Source organism: Protopterus annectens, chromosome 12.part0 (assembly GCF_019279795.1).
Source record: "Protopterus annectens isolate FY-2018-M chromosome 12.part0, PAN1.0, whole genome shotgun sequence".
NCBI lineage: Eukaryota > Metazoa > Chordata > Ceratodontiformes > Protopteridae > Protopterus > Protopterus annectens.
The window spans coordinates 2,323,885-2,350,913 of NC_056746.1; the positions used below are offsets into that span (position 1 = coordinate 2,323,885).

Sequence of the window (27,029 nt, forward strand, 5' to 3'; positions counted from 1 at the left end):
CAAATGCTTTCATGGTCACCTTGGACTTAAACGATGCCTGCACATTCCCATCAGGGCCTCACACAGGTGTGTCCTGCGTTTCTCTGGCCCATCCTCACACTTCCATTTTCCAGCCTTGCCCTTTGGTTTATCCACTGCCTCGAGTGTTTACAAAGTGCCTTACTCCAGCCTATGCCTTCTGCAGGATCCAGGGAATCCAAATTTACCTTTATCTGGATGACCACCTTTATCCTAGCACAGTCCAAAGATTCCCTTTTAAGATATCTACACTTCACTATGTCCCTTCTACAAAGTCTAGGGTTCACCCCAAACCTCAAGAAGTCCTCCCTGAACCCAGAAAAGGACAAGATATTCCTAGGTTGCAGAATCAATACAGAACAAATGAAAGCCTTTCTCCCACAGGACAAGGTTCTGTCTCTAGCTTCCCACTTCCAGGAAGTCTTGGTTTTCCAGACAGTCACTGCAAGGCAACTCCTTCGACTCCTGGGATTGGCAGCAACCATTCCCATGCTACCATTGGCCAGAATGCATATGCAAAAACTGCAGTGGTACCTCTAAAATATCTGGTCACAACACCAGAATCACTTTGAACAAGTTATCCCCCTTCTTCCCTGCTTAAAGGAGGAAGTCGTTTGGTGGATCTAATATATACAACTAAACTCAGGGCTTCCACTGCAGCCCCCTCAACCCACACAAATATTGCATACAGATGACTCAGGATGGGGAGCCACTTTGCACTCAGAGTCCAAGCCTAGTGGCAACCTCCCATGAAAATCAAACACATCAATGTTATGTGACAGCAGTTTTTAGCTCTACAGACCTTCATACCCCTACTGCTACCAGGTCCTCTTCTGATAGTGACAGACAGTATCAGTGTAATGTGGTACAGCAACAAACAAGGAGGTACGAAGGCATACCAATTGTGCAGGCTAGCCCTACTAATTTGGGACCTAGCATCCCAGCACAACCTATCCCTGCAAGCCAGCTACATCCCTTTGCAGGACAACAAGCAAGCAGACTACCTGAGTGGAACATCCTCTCCACAACATGAATGGATGCTGGACAGGACGGTCTTCCTAGACATAGTCCACTGCTGGGGCACTCCACAAATATACCTGTTTGCCTCCCCCCCCCAGATCAGGCAGATGCAGACCACCTGCACAAAGACTTTCTCCCCATGCCTGGAGAGTAGACGCCTTCAGTTTCACTTGGGAAGGAAAGTTCCTGTACGCCCCCCCCTTCCCTCTGATTCAGAAAGTGCTTCTGAAAATCAGGAAGGACAAACCAACAATCTTGCTAGTGACTCCCTACTGGCTAAGGAAGCACTGGTTCCCCCTTCTACACAATTTAGCTGAGGGCAATCACTGCAAGTTACCCCACAAGGTGGACCTTCTGACGCAAGACAAAGGAACTCTTCTATATCCACATACTTGCAGATGCTATCCCTGACACTGTGGGTGATAAATTACTAACTCCATTCAGACACCACTATTCAGAGGACATACCATCATTCCCGAGGGAGGCTAGGAAACCCACTACTAGAAAATCATACCTTGCTAAATGGGAACGATTTACTTAATGGTGTCTGGGACAGGAAAGGGACCCGTACGAGGCTGACACCCCCTAGTCCTCTCATATGTGTCAACTTGTATAAGGTGGACTTTCCTATTCATCAGTGAAAGTGCACCTCTCCGCATTATCAGCCTGCTTACCTTTCGATCCTCCCTTGTTAGCCAGGCTACATGTGAAACTCTTCCTTAAAGGGGTCTTGCATAGCAGACCACCTACAAAGCCCTATCCTCCTTTCATGGGACCTGAACTTCATCCTGCAAAAACTCACCCAGCTCCCCTTTGAACCCGCTAATACTCTACAGTTTTGTACTTGGAAAACTGTACTGTTAGTGACTATTACTTCTGCCAGAAGGGTCTCCGAGCTACAAGCCTTAATGGCATACTCACTTTATACAATTTTTCATAGTGCCAACCACCTCTTGTCCGTAAGCCTTGGAAGTCTTCAAGTGTCAATTCCTGTTACAGCATTGAACAACAGACTTAAGTTGTGTTAGGAACTCACTATAATTGCTGATTTTTTCCTGGGTGCTTTTCCTTCCTCTACGTTGCTGACCATGTCAATCTCTGTCAAACTTCAGCCTGTTGTCAGATCTCTAGGGCAAGTGCACTTCTGAGGAGGTTTTATTCAGGAAAATTTGAGGGAGGTTGGAGCTTTTGGCAGCATCTCAGCAGCGATATTTTTTATGAAAGGCACCAACTCCCACTCCCCCTTGGGTGGTGACATGTCACGGTAGGGCCTACCCGTTTCCCTTTTAACAGTTTCATTGTGTTTGGCTGTCAATGGCTACTGTTTCTGATGTGGGTGGCCGTGCCCATGTCATCCATGCACCAGCCTCCGCCCTTCAACACATCCCAGCTCTGTTGCAAAGATGGTGTGAGACGGGTAGCAATATTGGCTTGGACACACTCCCTCCAAAACCAGATGGGTTAGCCTTCAAGCAACCAAGAAGCGCTTTGGTCATCCAGATTGTAGTCAGGATTTATCCTTTTATGCCCCTTGCGAGTATGTGCTATCCTTGTAAGATCTCTGCCTCTCCAGGTTGAGGCAGAACTTTTGGAGGCACAGCTTTCGGAGGCACAGCTTTCGAGGATTTTCTATTTTGACTGGTGTACCTGGGGGCATATCCCAACTGAACAGGTTGTTTGGTGTTACTGGAGGTCACATAAGGAGAAGCTAAAGGTGACCTTGTTGAATGTCTGTCTTAATCCACGGATGTGCTTATATCAGATGAGTGGGCAGTTGCTATCCAAGGAAAAACCATCTTAACTTCCAAATGAAAATGGAGTTTTAAAAGTGTCTTTGAGATTCTCTAACAAAATATCTCATGGTTGTGCTGTTTTCAGAGGAAAGACTAGAAGAGAGAAAAAATGGGGGGGAGCATAGTTTATTATGGGAAGGAGCCTGTTCCATAATAGTTGCTTCAGGTAGCTACTCGTATTACTTTTGATAAATGAGGTGAAGTACTAGTAATTAATAGTAATTATTAGTTAAATAATGCAAGGGTTTTATTGTAGAGAGGATAAACTGTGTATCCAAGTGTTTTCCGGTTGCTGCCAGTAGTTATCACTGAAAGGCACACACAACTTGATAAATTTTTTAGCAGGTTTGTACTAAGTCTTTCTTTGTCAAAGTTTAGCCTTTTCAAATATATAAATATATATTTGTATTCTTTTGCAGTAGCAAATTGCTTCAAGAATTGCGTCAAGAAGGAGCGTGCTGTTTGGGCTTGCTTTGTGCATCCCTGAGCTATGAGGCTGAGAAGATATTTAAATGGATTTTCAGCAAATTCAGTTCTTCAACTAAAGATGAAGTAAAACTACTTTATTTGTGTGCTTCTTATAAGGCATTAGAAGCTGTTGGAGAGAAGAAATCATTTTCGTCTGTAATGCAGGTTAGTGTAACATGTTTTAATCTGAAATTGGTTCTTCCATCATTGGTCTGTCAGGAGTGGGTCATTGATGCATTCCACTACAACCCTCTCTGTGGGAATACGGGTTATTTTCCGCCAACAGTGTCATTATTGGTGTAGTACTAGGTTAGTTTTCTTCGTCCTTAACTTTTTCACATTTTAAGGGCTTTGGGAGTACTGTCCTGTTAATGAGTGCTTACCCAGATGCAGAGTTGAGCATGCACAGAGTTCCTCTGATCATTTCCTGATTTCCATCAGATGTTGCTGCTCTATTTCCATCAGATGTTGCTGCTCTATTTCCATCAGATGTTGCTGCTCTATTTCCATCAGATGTTGCTGCTCTAGTTCCATCAGATGTTGCTGCTCTAGTTCCATCAGATGTTGCTGCTCTAGTTCCATCAGATGTTGCTGCTCTAGTTCCATCAGATGTTGCTGCTCTAGTTCCATCAGATGTTGCTGCTCTAGTTCCATCAGATGTTGCTGCTCTAGTTCCATCAGATGTTGCTGCTCTTTTTGCTTGTCCTTGAGATTTTTTTGGTAGCAGCATCAGCCATTTATGCCCTCCCTTCCCCATATCTCTAGCACTATGTTTGTTTTTTGAAGCCTTGTTTGGTTCATAAGGCTTCATTTCTCTCTTGCAGAAGTAACTGTCCCATGCTCAAGTTGTATGCAGTAAAGATGGCTGACCTAACCATTGATTTGATGATAATCTTCATTCATTCCTTACTGATGGGTTTGGAACTGATCCTCTTTTCCGACTCTGCCATTATACCTAGCTGGCGTCATCTAAAAACTCTTGTGCTAAGATTACCCATAGTGCCTCTCTCCCCTATTACCCCAGATCTCGTTTGCTGTGTACTCAAGATGTGTCAAGCCATTCAGCTAAGTCTCTAATTTGTTACTAATTTAATGAGGTTGTTGGTTTTGAACATTTCGTTCTTTGATGCCCTTCACTTTTGCTGTGATAAAGTGCCTCTTCCTTCCTTTCTTTCCTTACCAATTTTATTGGTATTCTTTCCTACCATCGTTCGTAGTTCCACCCTTACCTCTTTTGGTATTCTTGGGATACCATTGTTGGTACCCTTTTTCTCTTTCCTTCCTTTCTCTTTACTATAACCTGCTTTTTTGGATTGTTTTTGTTTTCTTGGTAACATAGTTGGGGCAAAGATGCTGTTTTTGTGGTGATTTTGAGCAGTTTACAATATGGCGGACAAGAAGTGCATGACTGGTTTTAAAACATGCAACCAGTGTGCTGGTAAAATGCCTAACTGACATGTATCCCTCGTGTGTCTATTGTTTAAATGTAGAACATTTATCCATTCATCCTCTTTTCCCTATTTGTGCAGGTTTTAGTACCAGGACCTTGAACAAGAGACTGAATCAACTAATTTTAAAGGGATTACTTAAGTCACCATTCTCTGCTCTTTGTGTCAGACTGTTCGACCCCTCCTAGGAAAGAACATAAGAAAAGGAACCTGTCAGTCCCCTCATCTCCGAAAGTGTCAGCTCCTAAATTTTTAGAGCCTAGACCAAAAATTCCGAAATTTATTCCACTGGCACCAAGGCTTCAAACCGCTACTTCGGTGCCGTCCATGGAACCTACAAAGATTTTCACTTCGAAATTGCCTTCACTTTCTTCAGCACCAATACTGGAATCTACTTCGGTGCAGACTACTGAACCAGACACTACTAAGACTGTCTCTGCACCAGTGACACCAGTTCCAATGGTCATGGTTCTGACAACTGCATCTGACGCAGCTCTCCCTTCAGCCCAAACAATAGGAATTCCACTGCCGGTCACTTCCCCCCTCCCAATTGCATTGTCTGCAGTTCGAGTGACCTTTGCATCGAAGGGAGAGAGAGAGAGTACCTAGGACCAGATACTCCTTATTGATGGATCCTTTCTATTGGCAGCCATGCAGACCCTTTCTAGAGCGTCCAGACTCCTTGTCGGGGATGTCCATCAGATAATCTAGGAGCCTTTCAGAATTAGACGTGGTCAGACTTGTGGATCAACTCTTGACGGCTAGGGGGTTGCCCTCACTCAGGAAACCCCCTATCCCTTCTGGAACAGGGGAGATTTTCCCACAGACTCCATCTTATTCTCCAACCCTTTTGATCCCGAAGTCCTCTGCTCCGATGCTCCTCTCGGTACCAGCTGGCACTACGCCCACAGCACTCTCGTCTGTGGCACCGATGCTCTTCCTATGGACTTTGACTCCCTTGGATCTGAGCCATCCTTAAGGTCATGACTGGCCATTGGCACCGGCGGCCCTAGCCCGGCACCATTCTCCTCTAGCACCGTGCACTATGGTCCTGATGTTGATGGCGTGAAGTTCTCTTGTGGTTCCACTCTTGGAGGTGGGTCTGTCTGAGAGGTGTGTGACCCTGGTTCTGAGGTTGTCATCCTCTGTTCTGGGCTCCCGTCCCTCTTCAGGTGGGGCCATTTTCTGGGCGATGGAAAGGGCACTAGCCTCTGCAGGCTCGCAGCTGGTTCCACAGGCATCTGATCACTCTATACTCGCCCCACAGACCACAGTTGATGCAGTCTGCCACTCCAGGATACTGGGTATGGGAGCCACATGAGACCCTCTAGCCGGGAGCCCCCTCTCCCGGGTCCTCCTCGGAAGCCCCCGTTGAGGTTCTTTGGAAGAGGTCGTACAAGAGGAAGCACATAGACTCTCCTGAAGAGCATCATGGAAGACGTTGATAACGATGAAGGGGAAAGATCCCCAAAATCCCCTTCTGCAGATGTCTCTGAGATATCCTAGAGATTTTGATGCAGTGAGGGGATTTGAATCCACAAATCCATCTTCCTGAGGAGTCTGTGTTCTTGCAGCCTTTCCATGTTTGGTCCTCTACCGCCTGGGTGACTCTGCATGCCGACAAGCTCATCCATCTCATTGTGCAGCGTGCTTGGAAGAAACCCGACTCCATTGAGCCCATCCCCCAGAGACTTGATAAGTTTTTATGTCCTGAAAATATAGTCTCCATTGGTCGAAAGGTTTGGCTGTAGACTCTATGGTGGTGGCATCGGCTACAAAAAAGGAGCTTGCCAAGGAGAGCCATGCTGTTCATCCCCCAAACAAGGAGTCCTGGGCATTGGACAGGTTAGAGAAGTGGACATTTGCCTCTTCGACCTTTGCCATTCGGTCATTGAACAGTCTGGCACATTTCACTAGGTTCGAGCGATCGGAGCTGTCTAACACTAGCAGGAGCAGTGTCTGACCAGGTTTGGGACAAGGTGGCCTCGCAGTTAGCAACCCTGGAATCTATTTCTAACTCTTCCATGAGGTTAATCTCACATGCACCTGAAGGGGCAGCTAGATCAGCGGGCGCAGGCGTTGTAATGAGACGTCATGCCTGGATGCGCCTATGCGACTGTGGATCCCTTCAAGGCTTCTTTCTCAATGCTCCAGTTGAACCATCCTCCCTCTTCTGCCCCAAAGTAAGACATGTTGGCCAGGTGTGAGCGCAAATGTACAACTCTGCTGTAGGTGTACTTTTTTCTAATCCTCAACAATTCTTCTCTAGGGATCAGAGGAGTGGAAAAATGTGGCAAAAAATCCCAGAGCTCTTCCTGTGACACACATGGCAAGTATATCCCACGGGGCAGAGTTTGCAGCGGATAATTACCAGAGGCTACCACATCCCCTTCAATCCATACCCCAAAACATTGAAACATATTCCCGACATTCACCCTGTCAAACGGAATGTGCAGCTCAAGAGATTCTAAAGCTGCTACAAAAAAGTCATGCAAATAGTCCCACCAGACCAGAGAGGATCCGGCTTCCACTCTTTAGTGCTAAATAAAACAGGGGAATGGAGAGACCCATTTTGGACCTCAGCATATTAAACAAGTTTGTCAAACTAACGAAGTGCCGGATGGTCATGGTTTAGTCTGTTCTTCCTTTCTTGGAAAAAGACAAATGGATGTGCTCCATAGGTTTTAGAGATGCGTATTACCACATAAAGATGGACAAACGAGCCAGAAGATTTCCTTACTTCCGGCTGGGAGCCAGTCATTACCAGTTTCTTGCACTGCCCTTTGGCCTCTCTACAGCCCCCCAGTGTATTCACCAAATGCATGGCAGTGGTTGCAGCTCATCTAAGACTGCAGGGATTTCTGGTGGTTCCATATTTAGATGATTGGGTCTTCACCGCTCCCACCAAGCGTCTACTAGTAAGGGCACATCAGTACATCCTGGTGCAGGCTGAGCAGTTAGAAATTTCCATAAATCTGGAAAAAAGTCCGCTGACCCCAGCTCAGTCTTTAGAATTCATAGGGGCAACGCTGAACACGCTGTCCTGCACAGTTTCCCTGCCATCAGAGATTGAGGTCCCAAGTCCAAGCGATACTACCCAGAGACAAAGTGCCTGCATGAGCAGTCCTCCAGGTCTTGGGTTCCATGGCTTCAACCGTAACAATCATCCCATTGGCAAGACTACATGGGAGAATACTCCAATGGCCTCTACTAACACAATGGTCAATGTTGACTCGCCTGTTATCCTTCCAGATAATCTAACGAACCTGTGCAAAAAGGACTTAGTGTTGTGGATGCAGACAGATGTGTCTCTGGAGCTGACCATTCTTGCCCTCTCAGTCTAAGGCCACAGTGACCATGGACGCCTCCCTGACTGGGTGGGGGGCAGCATTACCAGGGACAAACTGTCCAAGGTACTTGGTCCCCTGCCAAGGTCAGTTTGCATATTAATGTCCTGGAACTAAGGGCGGTGCCTTTAGCATTGCAAGCATTTGACCTTGCCCTGCCGTCAGGGACTATTGCAGTTCAGACTGACAACATGTCAGTGGTCTGGTACATCAGCAAGCAAGGGGAAACCAAATCCTACCCTTTGTGTCGGGAAGTCATGAGAATTTGGAAATGGGCAATAGCTTCCAACCGCTTACTGTTGGCAACGCACATTCCTGGAGATTCCAATGCGATTGCAGACTTAACTGAACAGGTGTATTCTTCTACCCCAGGAGTGGTCCCTAAATCCTTTAGTGGCATCGAGGATATTCGATCGCTGAGGCCAGCCTTGCTGTGACTTGTTCGCCTCACCCATAAATCAAAAGTGCAGGAGCTGCTTTGCCCCGATTCCCCCTCAGGGGGAACCCCCAATGGGCACACTCAGACGATTGGCCCACGGGACTGCTTTATGCCTTTCCTCAGATTCCATTGATCCTGCATTTCCTGAAGAAATAATCCTCCATACTCCTTATTGGCCCCAAGTCTGGTTTCCCTTCCTATGGCCTAGCCTAATACGCAAACCATGGATTCTGGATCCAACTCTGGAATTACTCACACCCTCAAGGGCTACTTCATCTGAGCCTTGCCACTCTCAAGCTGACAGCTTGATTTCTCCACTTCCAATAATTGCCAGGCATAAGAATCTCTCCTCTCCTGTTCATGACATCCTTTTGGCTTCTCATAAACCTTCCACAAGGAAATTGTATCGGGACAAGTGGAAAAGATTTACATTTTGGGCTCGTGATAAAGTAAACCCTGTTCCAGCATCAGTTCCTGAGGTACTTCATTGCTTATCTGGCCTGTTGCAATCTGGAGTGGCAGCTTCTACAGTTCGAGTTCATCTAGCTGCTATTTCAAAATTTCCATGATGGTTTTGGTGACACCTCTTTGATTTTTCACTGCCTCTGTCAAATCTTTCTTAAAGGAGTCTCCCATATCAGGCTTCCCATTAGAGAACCTATTGAGCCTTGGAATTTAACTCTTGTACTACAGGCCCTAACAAAACCCTCTTTTGAACCTGCAGCCAATTGAGACATTAAATTTCTTTCATGGAAGTCGCTTTTTCTGGTAGCCATTACTTCGGCAAGAAGGAGATCTGAACTCCAGGCCTTGTGTATCAAGCATCCATATATGATTTTTCATAAGGACAGAGCATCACTTCGGACTAGCCCTTCTTTCCTATCCAAAGTAATCTCAGAATTTACCATTAGTCAGACAATTGTTACCTGTGTTCTTCCCTAATTTTACAAATAAAGGGGAGTACTGTCTTCATTTATTGGATGTAGACGGACAATTACGGTTTTATTTAGGCGGAACAAAATCTCTCAAAATCTGAACAGCTCTTTGTTTCTTATTCTGGAACTGTTTCAAAGGTTACCCTGTCAAAGTGGTTGAGCAATTCTATTTGCTTCGTCTACCATCACGACAATTTTTCCCTTGACTAAGAAAATTAAAGCACATTCAACAAAGATCTATGGCAACTTTGGTGGTTTTCCATTCTAGTGCTACTATGGATATTTGTGCAGCAGCAACATGGGCTACCCTGCATACCTTTATTAGTCATTACAAATTGGATTTGGTCTCCAGGGGATGAGCTCCCTTTGGCTCAGTGGTCCTCAGGAATATTCTTCCATAGAGGTTTCCAGGAAACAAGGTAGCTAGGGACTCTGTCCCATCAGTAAGGAATGAATGAAGATTAACATCAGATAAAGTTGTTTTACTATAACGTTCCGTCTGTTCATCTTCATTCATTCATTACTTTCCTTCCACCGTGGCCCTCCAGTAGGCTTCTGGAAGGTTCTTGATGTGGTTCTTTATCCTGTGTAGGGTATTCTGAGCAGAGAAAGCTTCCGCTTTTATGTCCTTTGGGGCAAACTCTGAGGTAATGGAGGAGAGGCACTATGGGTAATCCTAGCACGAGAGTGTTTAGCTGACATGAGCTTGGTATAACTGCCTAGTTGGAACAGCGGATCAGTTCTGAACCCATCAGTGATGAATGAATAAAGATGAACAATACAGATGGAACGTTATGGTAAGACATAACTTTTTTTTTTGTAGGGAAAGCTGTATGTTTTGTCACTAACATTTCCTGAGAGGTTTAAGTGTAGCTATCTTTACTTTGTGCATCAAATGATTCTTAGGACCTATTGTCTCTTGATAATTCTACTTACTGTATTGCATTGTAGCTGGAGTATTTTCATTGCAAATCGGCCACAATCCAGGATGCAAGAGTAAGGATGGGTTTTAGCAAAGTGACCCTTTTGTTTAAGAGACTGACATAAAAAGACAGACAAAACCTTAGATATATCCAGATGTTTTTGATCAGTGTGAACTTGAAGGCGCCATGCACTGAAGCTGAGCGGCACTAATTCCCTGGTTTGTCTATAAAATATGTATAGGAGTAATTTTTTTGAAGAAAGTACAATAAATGTTCTGAGTATAATGGCAGTTTTTATTGTGAATAAAAGTAGATGTTTTGGATATGCTAGTCTTAAACTTTCCTTTCCACTGGACTTGGAGACAAATTATCTACTTACCTGGAGGTGTGGAGGTCAGTAGTGTCAGATGTATTGTTACTGAACATCTTTGCAAGGGGATATCTCCTCTAATTCAAGTCAGAGTGCATGATCCAAGGGATACCCAAGGACCCAGTAGACCAGGAGCAGCTCATTGTACCCATTATAATGTTGCAGCAAGGAACCATAGCAGCCATCTCTAAGGTACAAGGCACCAGTGGCTTTTTACTCGAGGAAAATATAACCCATAGAGGTCTGTTTTGGACTTGTCAGTTAAACATGTTCCTCAGAGTAAAAAACATTCTAGATGCTAACCTTCCAGCTTTCCTTCCACTGCCAAGTCCCAAAGTATTTGAGGTTGTCATGAATTTAAAACCTGCATTTTGCACCCCCCCCCAAAGATTCCTGGCTTGGGGTGGCCATGTCAGTTCAACTCGCCCTTTGGTTTGGCTATATGTCCGTCTGTTCATTGTTGCAGTATTCTTAACCTAAGGAATCTCTTGCCTGAAGGCAACCAGACGTCAGCCAGTATATAGAAGTCTTGTACTATGTTATGTGGGATGTCGAAAGTTGGCTGCAGTTGGATGTAGGCCATAAAAGCAACGTACGCTCATAACATCTCAGAACTTTCTGCCACCAGTCAGAACTTCATTTTGACTTGTCAGTCTGATTGATTCAGTGATTGCAACTTCACCCTTTGCCAGATAGTGTCCCATTGTAGAATATTTTCTCTTTACCATTGTTTGGTTTTGTCATCCAAGAAGGGCAAGTGCCAGTGTGGAAGACCAATTCCACAAAAGGACAGCCATTCAGTCTTTTTTTTGTTCAGGGCCTACCCACAACCACAAGTCTTACAGCATTTGCCAGTCCTTTGTACCAAAAGCCCGCTCTTTTCTTTGCTCTTTATTAAGAGAACCAGTGGCTTAAGTTGTTGGCTCTAAGAGTATGGAAGGTACCTTTGGGTCTGATGTAGAGCCGGTGAAGCACAAGACCAAGAAATCTCAGCTTGCAGCTTCTGCTACACCTCCACTGTCGGATATTTCTCCCGAAGTGCTTGTCAACCCCGAGGCACGTCCAGATTCAGGCATGGATTCACAGGGTGAGTCCAGTTCTGAGGTCGCCTTGACTTTGGCTGTAAGCGTGTCTTAGGAGGTAGAACAGACGTCAGATTAGGATGTTTTTGGGGAACCTAGGCTCAAGTACAGAGGGTCCTGGGGGGGGGGGGGTACCAAAAACTCAAGAGGAAAAGTTTGAGCCTGACCCTTATGGGTGCAGGCTTTTGTAAAGTACTTTGTTGCATAGGAATTTCTCCTGCAAAGAAACAAAAAAACTAAGCATTTGTCCCCTGCCAAAGAGGCCCTTACAGATTGGCAGGCATTTTCTCAAGTCTTGTTTCTGGCCTTCATGGTACTCAGGCTGCCTTCCTCTCAGCTTGCTCTCTTACAGCTACTCCCATCCTTCTCAGAAAAAGATTAGGGACAGTGAGTCCTCTGAAGAATTTTCCTGTGAAAAGGAATCTTTGGATTATTCAACACAGATTCCCTCTCCAGAGGAATAAGTTTCTCGAAGAGTCAGTCTGTGCTGATTCTCCTATGGATATCTTGGTGAAACTCCTCTGAAAATGATAGAACGCTGTAAGTGGGACACATCCCAAATTTCTGATTTCCAAAAAAAATGCCATCAACTTCTACACGATAATGTCTCTGGCCACTCTGCAGTTCCACCAGTGCATCCTGCATTTCTGGATGCATTTCACAATGCTTCCCAACCTCAGACTCAGGCCCCAGCTTCCAAGAAGCCAGACTGCTTCTACAAGGTAATTCTTCAGGTGTCCTGCTGCAGACCCAGCAGTCATTTCTGTAGCTACAGGTAAACCATCTAGGATGCTTCTCCCATCCTTCATCAGACAAAGGGTAGAACCCTTGAAAGACTGGGAAAAACTGCCTGTACTTAAGCCACCTTGGCTTTCAGGGCCATTAGTTATCAGACACACGACTAAGTACTCTGGAGCTTTTGTCTCTGGCATCTAGTGCCATTGCAGATCGTCCAGATTCTGAAGGAAAAGCTTTGGGTCTAGCTATCCTGGGAGCTTCCTCCCAAGTGGCAAGACACTTTATTAAATGCAGCTGTGATGCTGCAGAGGCTTGTGCCAGGGCAGCTGCTACTGGTTCAGTTCTCATTTTCCTGATGTAGGTTGCAGCTCCTGAAGGATGATTTTAAATCTAAATTAATGGATGTACCATTAGATAATTCAGCCTTATTTGGTAAGGCAGCCACTTCCGTATTTAAGACCCTACAGGGGGAAAAAAGCAAGGAACTCAAGGAGTTGAAACCTCCTGGATGTTCGTGTTTCACTATTGCAGTCATTGGGGTTATCCTGCCTGCAGGCTACCCGCAGGCGGCCTGAATTCCAAAGTCTTGGTCCGACGTCTGTTGCTGTCGCCTCTTCCCTGACAGTGCACCAGGGGTATAAAAGATGCAGCTGACTCAGTTTTCTTCAGTCTTTCTTGCCGCACGGTGCCCAAAGCAAAAAAAGTTCACAAGTGTCGGTCAGCCGACTCCTGAGATTTTCGTGTTCGAATTTCAGATCCGAAGTCTTTAAAGCCAAGTACTCCGTTGGGGAAACTTTTTTTCTTGCTCCAGACCGATGTCCGAAAAAGCTAATTGTATTTCTTGTGGGAAGCAAATACCTCATAAGGACTTCCATTTTTATGGTATTCCTTGCCTAGGCCCTGATCACGACGTTGCTAATTGCAGGTTTTGTGCTAGATTTAACCAACACACTGTTAAGCGTCTGTACAATTTTGCATTTCATTACTTTGGCCGAAGATTTAATTACACTGTCTGATAGCCATCCGACTACCGCAATTCACAAGAAACGCGAGGAAAAGGACAAGCATCAGAGGTCCAAAATTGACGAGGCTTCTTCTAAGCCAGTTGCTGGTTCTCAGTGAGGCGCTTTTGCAGCCCCTGATGCCCGCTACATCAGAGCTGCAGGCCGCTTCCGACTCCCACGTGGAGCAGACTAGGCCTCTGGAAACTCAAGGTATTGGACACTTGGAAAATATTCCCTTAGATGGGTCCGGAGTCGCTGAGCAGGCATCTGCTTCTGAGGATGTTTTCAGGCCTACATAGTTGTATATAAAACCAACTACAGCTTCAAAGGCAAAGACTAAAGCACCACTAAAGACAAAGAAACAAATACAGCAAGCCCATGGACAGGCCTCCATCCCTAAAAAACAGATGCTCAAAATGGCCGAAGACCTAATTACTTTGATCAGGGGTTCCTATCCCCCTCCTGATAAGAGGCCTAGGCAAGAGACAGAATATATATCTTTCAGATCAGGTTTCCATTTCCTCTGACTCCTCTTCTGACCAGGAATACTCTCTCCCTCCCTATGAGGATTCCAGTGCTGAAGAATCTATCCCTTCAGCCTCCCCTCCTGAGGATTATTCTTTTGGGGAAACCCTGCATACCATGAAGGGAGCACTTCCACTGGGAGAGCCAAGACTACTCAGAATCTAAGAAAAGGCTCAGATTTTCTTTTACTACCTCAGCACAGGCCTCTTGCTATCCCTCCTGTTTTAGACATTGTAGATGTATTTTCAGAGTCTGGCCTGTCCCCTGACTCTTTACCCCCTGCACCTGTTAAGCCAGACAGATACTACAGGGTTCCAGATTCACATACATTTCTTTATAAAAACCCTGCTGCCGACCCAGAAACTATTTCTCAGGGTTCCAAAAGGGTCAAGGCTTCCACTGCAAAAAACCCTATCCCCTCTGATAGGTATTCAAGGGCACTGGACAGATGGGGGAAAAAGGTTTACACTTCTGCTACCTTTGCTGTGAGGGCTTTAAATTGTCAATTTCATATACCTAAATATCAGCAATACTTATTGTCACTGCTAAAACAGAAAATGTTACCAAATTCTGAATGTGCAGAAAACGAGGAAATGCAGGATTTATTGCATGCAGCTGAACAAGTGGGAAAGCATACTTGGCAATGTGGTTTTGATTCTCTGGAGGCCTCTTGCAGGGCCGCTGTTACGGGTTCTGTCATTAGGCGGCATGCTTGGTTAAAGGAACAGAATCTGCCTGATAAAGCAAAATTATTAGATGCTCCATTACAGCATGATACTTTTGCTTGGTGTTAAAGCAGCAGAGGTGTTGAAGAAAATGGAGGACAAAGCGAAATCTATGCAGACAATTAAGGATTTCTTAAAGGTGCAGCCACCCAGTTTTAGCAGGAACTGGCCTACAAAGAATTGGTCCTTTCCAGTGTTAGACAGGCCACAAAGAGGCAGATAAAGACTCCCCAGAGGCAGATCCCAGCCCCAAGGCTCATACAGGCCTAAACAATGGAGTGCTTCTACCTCCAAAAGCGGAGAAGACAAATCACAGCCATACAGGAAACAGTCCCAATGACTTTCCTCTGCCAGAACCAAGCACTTAACTTTTGGCAGCCCCCCTTAGGGGGAAAACTAGCACTTTTTTCACAAAATTGGCACATGATCACTCAGGACAAATGGGTCTTGAACATAGTGTCTCAGGGCTACAGGTTCCACTTTCACACCCTGCCAAGGGCAAAAGGTATGACGGACCTGCCACACAATCAATGGGCAGAGGCACAAAAGCAAGTTTCATCCCTCATGCACATGAGGGCCATTCAGTGAGTACCACAGCAAGAGCAGGGACAAGGATTTTACTGGTACCCAGACAGGACAAAGCCTGGAGACCAATACTGGACCTGTCTATTCTAAACACATTTCTGGACGTTCCAAAATTCAAAATGTTGACTCTGCAGCAGCTTCTGCCCATGCTGGGCAAGAAGGCTTGGCTTGTAACTTTGGACCTAAGAGGCATTACCTGCATGTCCCAATCAGACAATCTTGCAGAAGATACCTCAGATTCGTAGCTGGCTCAATGCACTACCAATTCTCTGCACTGCTCTTTGGCTTATCTACTGCGCCCAGGGTCTTCACAAAATGCCTGGCACCAGTAATTGCATTTTGCAGACAAAAAGGAATTCAAATATATCCTTACTTGGACGACTGCCTTATTCAAGCAGAGAACAAGGACATTCTACTAAAGCATCTGGCGTTTGTAAAAAGATTACTAATTTGCCTAGGGTACACAGTAAACGAAAAATCAAAACTAGTACCCTCTCAAGAGATAATATTCCTGGGTGCAAGCTTAAATACAACTGCCCAGATGGCTTACCTCACGCCAGACAAAGGCAACTGACGTCTTACTTCAAAATGTTGGCAACAAAGACCCAGTTATCTGCAAGAAAAATTCTGCAGGCTTTGGGCTTCATGGCATCCTGCATTCTGCTAATTCCATATGCCAGACTGTATATGAGGAAACTACGATGGTATCTAAAAAGTGTTTGAACTCAACATTGCGACAGCCTGGAAACATTAATTACCCTCATTCCCTACCTGCAACAGGAGTTTCGATGGTGGGCACTTTATCCACAGTCAGGCAGACACTAACAACTGATGCATCAGATTATGCCTGGGGGGGCCCACATGGCAGGAAAATGTTTTCAGGGCACATGGCCCGCAAGCCAGATGCATCTTAATATCAATCAAAAAGAAATGCTAGCTGTTCAGAATGCCCTGACAGCTTTCAAGGATCTACTTCATCCAGGACAACTACTGATAGACGGACAATACTACAGTCGTGGTAAATAAACAAGCAGGGAGGCACGTGTTCCTACCCCCTCTGCAGACAAGCCATGACTTTGTGGGACACAGCATTGGCTTATCAAATTCACCTGCAAGCACAATTCCTGCCAGGAAAAATAAATACTCTGGCAGACGAACTAAGCAGAAACCTCATGGATCCCCACTAGTGGAAACTGGATCCACAAGTCTTCAGCATGATAAGAAAATGGGGATGTCCAGACATAGATCTATTTGCCTCCCCTCACAACTGCCAACTACAGAGATTCTGCACAAGGACTTATCACAAGCAAGCATGGAAAGTGGATGCCTTATCCTTCAGCTGGAAAAACCTAACAGTATATGCCTTTCCTCCACTGCCTCTCCTCCCCAAGGTACTCCTAAAGGTCAGACAAGAGAAGCCAAAAATGATATGGATTGCCCCAGACTGGCCACGCCAGCTCTGGTACCCAATCCTAAAGAACTTGTCTCAAGGTCCAGCCTGGACATTGCCTCAAATTTCTCACTTACTGACCCAACAAAATAATCAGATCCTGCACAGCCAACTCAGGACCTTAAATCTGGCAGCATGGCAGATAATGTAGCCATTCAGAACACTCTTCTCTCCAAAGCTGTGATGGATGGTATTTGAAGCCGGGAGGCCCAGTACCAGGAAATCTTATGCAGAAAAATGGAAGAGATTCTGTGCTTGGAACCAGGCACAAGGAAGTGATACGTCTGTACCAAATATTCCTCAGATTTTACAATACATAACAGATGCTGGACAAAGGCCTGTCCTTTTCATCAAATAAGATCCATGCCTCTGCCATTTCAGCCCATTACAATACGGAACCACCTATCTTTTCTCATCCTTTAATAAGGCAGTACCTCAGAGGGACCAAAAACATAAGACCTCCAAGGAGAGCACCAATACCTGCATGGGACCTCAATTATGTCTTGGAAAAACTCTCACTGCCTCCTTTTGAGCCAGCCTCAACAGCTGATATAAAATTCTTATCCTGGAAAACAGCTCTGCTCCTAGCAATAACCTCTGCAAGATGAGTCTCGGAGTTACAGGCACTCATGGCTGTGGAACCTTTTTATTTTCCATCCAGACAAGGTTTCTCTGAGGACAAACCCAACATTTATGCCTAAGGTGGTGTCCAGTGTGACCCTTAACCAAACCATTCACTTGCCTACCTTTTATCCAAACCCACAGAACAAGGGTGAGAGACTTCTGCATTCTTTGGACATACACAGACAGCTACGCTTCTTGGACAGAACTAAAGCTTTCAGAAAGACTGAGCAACTTTTAGTGACGTATGCTGCAGGATCACAAGGAAAGGCCATCTCAAACCAGAGTATTTCAAAATGGATAGGCCATTGCATTCGTTTCTGCTACTTGCAGCATGGCAGATTCGTGCCTAAGGGCATTAGGCCACATTCAACCAGAGCAGCAGCTTTCCTCAGTAGAGTACCAACCAAAGACATCTTAGAGGCTGCAACTTGGAGTTCAGTGTGCACTTTTACAAAGCACTACCACTTAACTCTCAACTCTAATTCCAGAGCAGGCTTTGCCACTGCATTTCTGCAGGGCCTCATAGCCTCTCCTAATCCTATTTAGCCCAGCCACCCATCCTCAGCTTTGGGATTCAACCCAAAGAGTAATGACTGCAACAGTGAAACACGAACATAGTACAGTTGTGTAACTACCATAACTGTAGATGTTTGAGTGTATTCACTGTTGCAGTCCAGGTTACCCTCCCACCATCCCTCTTTCTTTTGCTGGGTCTTATCTGTGCTTCTCTATTCTATACAACCTATGTGGTGTATTTGCTTGTAGATGAAGGAAATGTTTACTTCAGTGCATGCATGTTTATTGGCATAATTTTTATTAGCCTACCCTTTTGGGGGCACCCAACATCTGGGGAAAGAAAAAACTGAAGAAAATGGCGTTTGCTGCCGCTTTTATACCCCTGGTGCAATGACGTCAGGGAAGAGGCGACAGCAACTGATGCAGGACCAAGACTTTGGAATTCAGGCTGACTGCGGGTAGCCTGCCAGCAGGATAACCCAAGAGTAATGACTGCAACAGTGAATACACTCTAACATCTACATTTATGGTAGGTACACAACTGTACTTTTCTAATGTGCCCAGGTTTCATAGGCATTTCTGTCTAAACTGTTTTTCGTCCATAGCCGTACCCAGCACTCCTCTGGTAAGTCTTTCGGAGGATGAATGAGACAACAGAAGCCTAGGGGTTCACAGGTGCCCTTACAACAAAGGCAGTTATTTCCTGACAAAGCAAGAAGTCTGCAACTACCCTGCAAATGTCTCCCTTTTCCCTCTGCCTTTGAAATGCTCACAGGGTCTGGGAAACCATCACGCAAGACACCTGGGTTTTTTCTATAATGAAGAGGATACTTCATGGTTTGGCACTCCACCCCCATCTTCATGGGCATCCCTCAACTAGAGAGCAGCTGCCCCTCTTCCCAAAGCTTCTTTGGGAGAATTGGCAACAGGGCTCCATTCAAAAGGTCCCTCAAACCTCAACAGGGAAAGGCTTCTATTTAAGAATGTTCTTGGTGCCCAGAAAGGATGGCCCCTGGAGACCAATCCTGGATTTATCCCATCTCAACATCTTCTTAAAGTTTCCTACCTTCAGAATGTTGACACTCCTAACTATTTCCTCGTATTCTTCTACAAGGATACATGGCATCTCGACTGTAACACTAAAAAAGTAATTTACAGGGCACAGTGCAATGAATGCGATGCATTCTATGTGGGCAAGACTGTAAATAAACTCAAGTGAAGGATTTCATCTCATCTGTCAGAAATCCGCTCTGGATGTAAAAATAATGCACTAGCCAATCACCTTTCTCTTCATAAAAGACACACAGGATTTAAGTTCCAGATCCTGGATCACATAGACATGGGTGATCTTGAAGGAGACATCCCGAATATTCTGGAGAAACATGAACTCGTGGCAATTAAAGCTGAACTCTTTTAGAAAGCCTGGGCTAAACTACTACTTTTCAATTAAAATTGCACTGGAACTTAGAAAATTGCTACATTTTTTACATGACTAATTGTTTTTTATTTTATTTTTTTTTCTACAAATTGGTTTTAAATACCATTTTAAATCATTTGAAATTTAAGTGTATATTTTGTTTCCATCATCATACATACATTTTGTCTTTTATTTTTTTCTGGTTCTCTTTTTTCCACTTAATTCAAAATGATGGTAATAATATACAATTATATAGGTTTTTAGGCTTCTTTTACACAGACCTGAAGTCTAGAAGGACGAAAGTGATCTTTAACAATAGGTTATGAAAATAGAAACTGATTTTTACATGCAAAATCTATATGTATATATTTATATATAATTTGTGATCGCAAAATGAACTAAGGTTGATATATTTCCAGCCATGTAGTATATTGCCTTGGATAAAATCAGACTTCATAATCTACTTCATAATCTACTTCATAATCTACTTCATAATCTACTTCATAATCTACTTGATAATCTACTTGATAATCTACTTGATAATCTACTTGATAATCTACTTGATAATCTACTTGATAATCTACTTAATAATCTACTTAATAATCTGGTTAAATAAGATGTACCATTAAAGTACATTAGGGCTATATATTATGACAGCTACTAGGTAGGGCAGGACCAGCTCGAATGTCACACTGATGGGGGAAGGGATGTGAGTTTAACATGTGTACCAATAACACTTTGTTTTACAGCACAATAAACCACTCCCATGCCTGATAAAAAGTATATATATTTAGAAAGCTTGTGAGGAAATTATTGCTCTATTTTTGTTTTACTTGGATCGCTTGTCTGTGTACTTAAAGGATTTTCGACTGGAAACAAACAGCCTGCCTTGCTTAGATTACTTTCGAATACTTAGTAATGCTGTAGAATTATATATTTTCTATTACTTTTTGACTTGACGAGTTTACGTTCGCTACTTCTACTATTGTCTGATCTGATTAATATACAGTGATTAACTAGAAATATATGGACTGAAAATCTTCCACACAGAGAAGTTTCTTGCACTGTTTTTAGACCCACTACACTTTAGTGGGTTGTTTTGAGACTTGGGGGATACCACGGAGATTACTTTTTTTTTTTTTTTTAAGACATAAAAGATGCTTACCTTCACATCCCCATTCACCCCATGTTCAGGAATTAAGTTTTTCTGTAGTTTTCCTGGCATTTTCAGTTCTGTGCCTTGCCTTTGGTCTTTTTACACCTCCAAGGGATTTTCACAAAATGCCTGGCTCCAGTGATTGCACATTGCTGGCTTTTGGGTGTCCAGATTTTTTCTATACCAAGATGACCTGCTCTTACAGGCCCCAACTTCCCACACTACTCTAAAACCTGGAGGCCACCATTTCCCTCCTTGGAAAACTGGGGTTCACCATAAACTTCAGGAAATCAGTCCTCACCCCTTCACAGGACCATATTTTCCTAGTTTATCAAATCAGACACGAGTGTCACTTCTGCCTCAGAAGGTGCAATAATAATGTGGTAACCCTTAGGACTAAAAGTGAGCATGTCTTTTTAAATTTTAAATGACAATCCTGAGTGATTGGGTTAAAAAGGTAATAATTATACTGATTTTATCAATTATATAAGTATATATAAAGAAGAGTGTTGTGCTTAGGAGTTGTTCTGAATAAGTCTTCTGTTGTAAGATGAAACCTAGGTTAACAGTTTTTAGTATTATTAAACGTGGAAAGAAGAAAGTTTTGGATTTATGTGAGTTTCGTGGTTGTTAATGGTCCAAGTGTTCGGGTGACACTCTTGTGCTTGAATTTCTTGGTTTGTTTCTGTTTGTTCGAGTATATTGGTTGGCAGTTAGAGGCTATGGAGTAACTCAGACGTTATGGACCTTTTAAACAAAATTAATCAGCAGTTATCTGGGCATACCTAACTGATAAAATCCTTGGTGGAACAGCAACAGGTGGTGTCCGTGGGCTCTCATCGTTTGTTTGGTAGCTTGGGTGTACCTTTAACTCAACCCACTCCGTCCGGAAATAGCCAGACCTCTATTCTTAATGAGGCGAATGCTGATGGATTAAATCTGAAAGGAACTTTGACTACTGGCCCTACTATAGGAGCTAACCTGGACAAAAGTCAATGGAAAAATAACATCTTTAATTTTCAGCAGGAATCCAATAAAGTGGGTCCTACCATGAGAATGGATATAAGCTTAGCGGAACGCTTAAACTTTGAGAAAAAATTGTTTCACATGAAAAAATTACAATTGGAGAACAGTTACTTAATGAGAAACATTGAATTAGGGTTGGTTCCACAAGGTTTACGCCTGTGGAGATACCCTAATGGTATAACTGGGAATGAAGAAATGATTCGAGAGGTGCATCAATTATTTGACAATACTGGACTAGAGCTTATGAAAATCATGATTAAATATGTTTTTTTTTTAAAACAAATTTATTGTTTTAACATATAAGAGAAATATCATAATTTTATACAAATAATTAAAAATAGGTATTATTATAATAATCAACAAAACAACTAAAGTATTTACAAAGACATCCACTACAATCAGATCAATTAATTAAACTAAAATACTGTGCTATTGAAATTAGAATTTTTTTAACAAATTTTGTAAATTATCCCATACAATAAAATGTGATGTTTTTCTAGTTCTCATTCTAATTGTGCTTATTTCCATATGACACATTATATTCATAACATTTTTAAATTCATTGAACGAAGGAGGTGTATCTGAAATCCAATTTCTAGTTATTATTTTCCTAGCCACTGCTAGGATAGACCATAACAAGGGAAGCTTAATTTTTTAACACATTGAGGTACAGGTGTGTTGAATAATATAAGAGACTTAGAAATAATGAAATTATCTGTAAAAGAGCCTGCAAAAATTCATTAATTGACTTCAGTATTCTTTCAACTTCATACAGTCATAAAACATATGAGCCCAGTCAGCATTAATTTCTACATTAAATCTCTTACATAGATTATCTTTATTATTAATTTTATTCATCATCAAAGGTGTATAAAAGATCTATGTAAAAATTTCCATGTATAAAGTCTCCAGACAATGGAAGATGTAGTTCTATAAGCAGATTCCAATATATATTGTTTATCTTGTTGAGTTGGTGGGTCCCCATTAATAGAGGTGAAATAATTCCAGTATGAATCTACATTGTAAAAGTTTCTTGTCTGATAATTTTATGTATATATGAAAGTTTACCTTTATCAGAAACTTTATGCTGTAAATTTATTATCAAGTAATCAATCAGTTTTGGAATAGATTCTTTAACTGTTATAGACATTAGATCTATTCTATCAATGAGATGTTGTCTAAAGATCTGAACCTCTAACCAGCAAGTTTCTCTTAGATCAAATTCTTGTTTTAAGAAATCTAGATTTTTAACTTTATCAGATATCAGCTGATACCAGTACTTTAGATTATTATCTATAGCTAAATGAGCTCCTTCATAAGTAGATGACACAAGCAATACCCTGAGTATAAATTATGGGGAATACAATAAAATTCCATTCCCTATACTTAGGGTGCATGAATATAAAGTTACGATAACTAATAATAATATTTAATGGGTAACAGACCATATGTTTAGGTGTAATAGGTGAAGTACAAAATTCCTTTAGCAACCACAACATGGAGTTATTTATAATCATATTTTTATGTGTTAAGGAGATTTGCATGAAGTGCATACTAATTGCCTCCCAATAATCTTTCCATTTTGCGACATATGACCGATCTATTAATAAAGTAATAACTTTTATAATAGAAGAGATAATATATAAATTAAAGTCTGGAAAAGAAACACCCCCTTGAGACCAGCTATTAGTATGTTTCTTTAATGCAATCCTAGGTCTATTAGGTGCCCATAAGAAATTTAACATTAGTGTATTCAGTTTCTTGATAGTTATTTTTGTAGGTGAAAGTATTATTGATTGTATTAAGTATAAAATCTTGGGGAATATTATCATTTTAATAATTGTAAGTCTCTCCTCCATAGTAAAAAACATATTATTCCAGGTATTAAAAAGATTTTGTATATTAAGAAAACAGGTATTACAGTTATATATAATAGATTTAATATCTTTAGATATTATTATACCTAAATAAGTTATCTGACCTGAGTTGGGTACATATTTAGTAAAATCACCAATGAGAGTATTTTTTTGTATATATATAGGTAGTATTTTAGTTTTTTCTTCATTGAATATTAAACCAGAAATACTTATAAAATTCATCATTTTATCAAATAAAGACTGCATAGAAGAATTAGATCCTGCTGATGTAATTAGAACATCATCTGCAAAAAGTTGAATTTTTGATGTTGTATTTTCTTCTATTTCAAAACCCTCTGTCAGTACTGTTTCTAATCAAATTAGCCCAAGGCTCCATTACTAAAGTGAATAATAGCGGAGAAAGTGGACATCCTTGCTTTGTACCTTTAAGAATGGGTATTTTTTGTGAAACATATGTTCCTACCTTAATATAAGCCAGTTCCTTTGTATAAATGCTCAATTAAATTTACAAATGCATCAGAGAAATTTGTGCACTTCAGTAAGGTAAACAGATAGTCCCAACTTACTGAATCAAATGCTGAACCTATATCAAGACTAATAAGTGTTAAATCTTTCTTTTTCCTATTTGCAAAATCAATTAATGTTAAAGTTCTTCTTATATTATCAAAAGTATTTCTATTTACAATGAAGCCCGTCTGATCTATGTCTATAATGCCGGGATAATTGTCTTCAATCTATCAGCAAAAATACTCATAAACATTTTATAATCAACATTAAGTAATGAGATGGGTCGATATGAAGAACATCTAGTTGGATCTTTATTAGGTTTTAAAATTGGTGAAATAAATGTATATTGCCAAGATGGGGGTTATTAACTCAGTTTGGGCCAGAATAAAACCTTATGTATTAATGAATATGTAGTTTTAGAAAGGATTTTATATATCTCTGGTATAATACCATCATTACCTGGTGCTTTGTTTGATTTAAGCTTATTTATTTGTGTAATAACTTCTGTATATGAAATACTCTTGTCCAATAGTTTAATCTGTTGTTTATTAAGCTTTTTATTCATGTTTGTTGTTATAAACTCCTTTATTTTATCTTTAGGTTCCATGTTAATGTTATGGTTAATCTTGTGAAAGTGATTTCTAAATTCATCCAGTATTTCTGGTATACTAGAAACATTCTTTTTTCCTTAGAGAAAAGATTTCTTTGATATGGTTTTGTTTATTCAATCTTTTTGTTTTATTTTTAAGTCTATGTAAGTATTTGGGGCTTATTGAATAAGACAAAAACTTGTATTTCTCTAAAGTTATTTTAACTTTGAGTTAAAATTTCTTTGTATTTCTCATTTAGTTTGTTTATTTCTTCAATAACTTTCTTGTCCATAATATTTTCTTTATTATTATGTTTATAAGAGTCTAGTTTACTTTGAATATCTAACAATTCCTTATCCCAAGATTTCCTTTTGTTATTATACCATCTGATACTTTGTCCATATAGATATGATTTTAAGGCATCCCAAACATAGACAATGGAGACTTCAGGAGTATTATTTATGTCTAGAAAATGTTGTACTTCTGAAAGTATATATTCTTTATAGTCTTTTAGCTGAGTTAAGTATGCTGGTATCCTTTTGATCTGAACATTATGAGTATTTTTTATCATGAATTCAAAAACAATTGAGTTATGATCAGATATAGGACATGAAATGATTTTGGAATTAATTAAATCTGTTACCATCTGGTTAGAAATAAAGACCCTATCTATTTTTGAATAAGTTTTGTATCTGTTAGAAAAAAAGGTGTATGGTAATGATTTTGACTATCTGATTATTAATATCATTCAAATGATAAGAATTAGCAAAATCATTTAAATGTTTTGCATTAGATGTAATTCTTCTTTTCTTTATAGTGGTAGTATCACTTTCATGTAGTATACAATTAAAATCACCAGCTAAAATAATATCCCCTATAGAGAATGATATGATCTTATCAATATGATGTTTCACTGTATTAATACCAATTCCAGGTATCCAGTATACATTAAAGTGTAAGTCTTCCCATTAATTTGTATTGTAACCATACAAAACATTCCTTAGTTATCCTGATAAGACTTAATGGTTTTAGGAATGGGCATACTTTTATTCCATAAAATAGCCACTCCTCTTTTTTTCTGAGTGTGCTCTGAACTAACCAATACTGCATACTTATTAGTGGCTAGTTTATCAATATCTTTTTTCAAGAGATGGGTTTCTTGCAGGAAGACTAGATTGGCCTTGTGTAGATTAATGTATCTTATTAGGCTTGCCCTTTTACACTGATTATTCAATCCATTAATGTTTAAAGAAATTCCTTTTAAAGATGTCATTTGGCATTTTTAAAACTCAAGAATCTTATGATCGAAATAACAAATAACAAGATAAATAATGTTACATCTCCTCTTTTAGGTGTACCTTTAAATATAGCTGTATTTATTAAATCTCTTATGGGATTTTGTATAGGATTCAATTTTGTTTGTAGTGGCAATGAGTGTACAAAATATATTGTGGATGTCAAAACTATATACATATAACAATGAACAAGTGAAAATAATGTAAGGATTAAACCTTGCATCCCGCCTGGAGTTGAAAACTCCAACTTAGAGCAGTATTTACTACTCAAGTTAGCCCCCTACCCTAAGCAGCAGTACCTCAGCTACCACCTTATCAATTTAATACTAGTTATATTTAACTGAGGTTAACAGTTTTCAATTCAATTATCTATCAAGACAAAACTACACATTTGGTAAAACAGCATCATATAAACTAAAATAAACTTTTTTTTTTTTTAAAACTGTTCATACTATTATATAGATCTATGTAATATATAACACTTGAATTCTAATAGCATTCAAATAATCTTAATGTTAGAAATCAAGAGGAGAGAAAATTATGTTCTAACATTCATTTAAATCAAAAACTTTGGCTAATATGATTCAGACATTACATGCATTAAGATGCATCTATTTTCTGTCATGTGAATTCTATCAACAGCTTCCAAAAAATCTTGAATTGTTTGTATATGAGCATTTACTTAAACTCATTATTGTCAATAGAGTAAAATATTGTATTCATAAAAATTATTATAAATCATATTGCATAGTTATGCAGATTCTCAAACACCTGCGTTATTACCTAAAAAAAAAAAAAAAAGCCATCACACACATAAACAGACACACACACATACATATACACACACACACACACATACACATATATACATAGATACACACACACACACACACATATATATATATATATATATATATCTATATATATATATATATATATATATATGATTTTACTGAGTTGTGTGTTAGTAGAGCACTATCCTACTTGCTGTCCCTAGAATAAATCTGTCTGCTTTATACAAAATAATGCACAGCAAACACATATTAGTAACCAGATTTTACAATCATGCTAACCTACTGCTTTAAAATATATCACATGACATTTCTTCCAGAATAGAGTTATAAGATTATTTATGCTTGTCAATCAGATGA

At 40.9% G+C, this 27,029-nt stretch overlaps 1 protein-coding gene across 1 annotated transcript in view; it reads left to right on the plus strand.

Annotated features, from left to right (window-relative positions):
* Nucleotides 1-709: 709 nt before the first annotated feature.
* Nucleotides 710-27,029, plus strand: part of LOC122817306 (serine/threonine-protein kinase SMG1-like) — a gene marked incomplete in the record, with an annotated part of 2,898,779 nt that continues 2,872,459 nt past the window's right edge. The window contains 2 exon segments of the mRNA XM_044090530.1: nucleotides 710-903; nucleotides 3,251-3,464. Of these exon segments, the coding sequence (XP_043946465.1) occupies nucleotides 710-903; nucleotides 3,251-3,464 (408 nt within the window).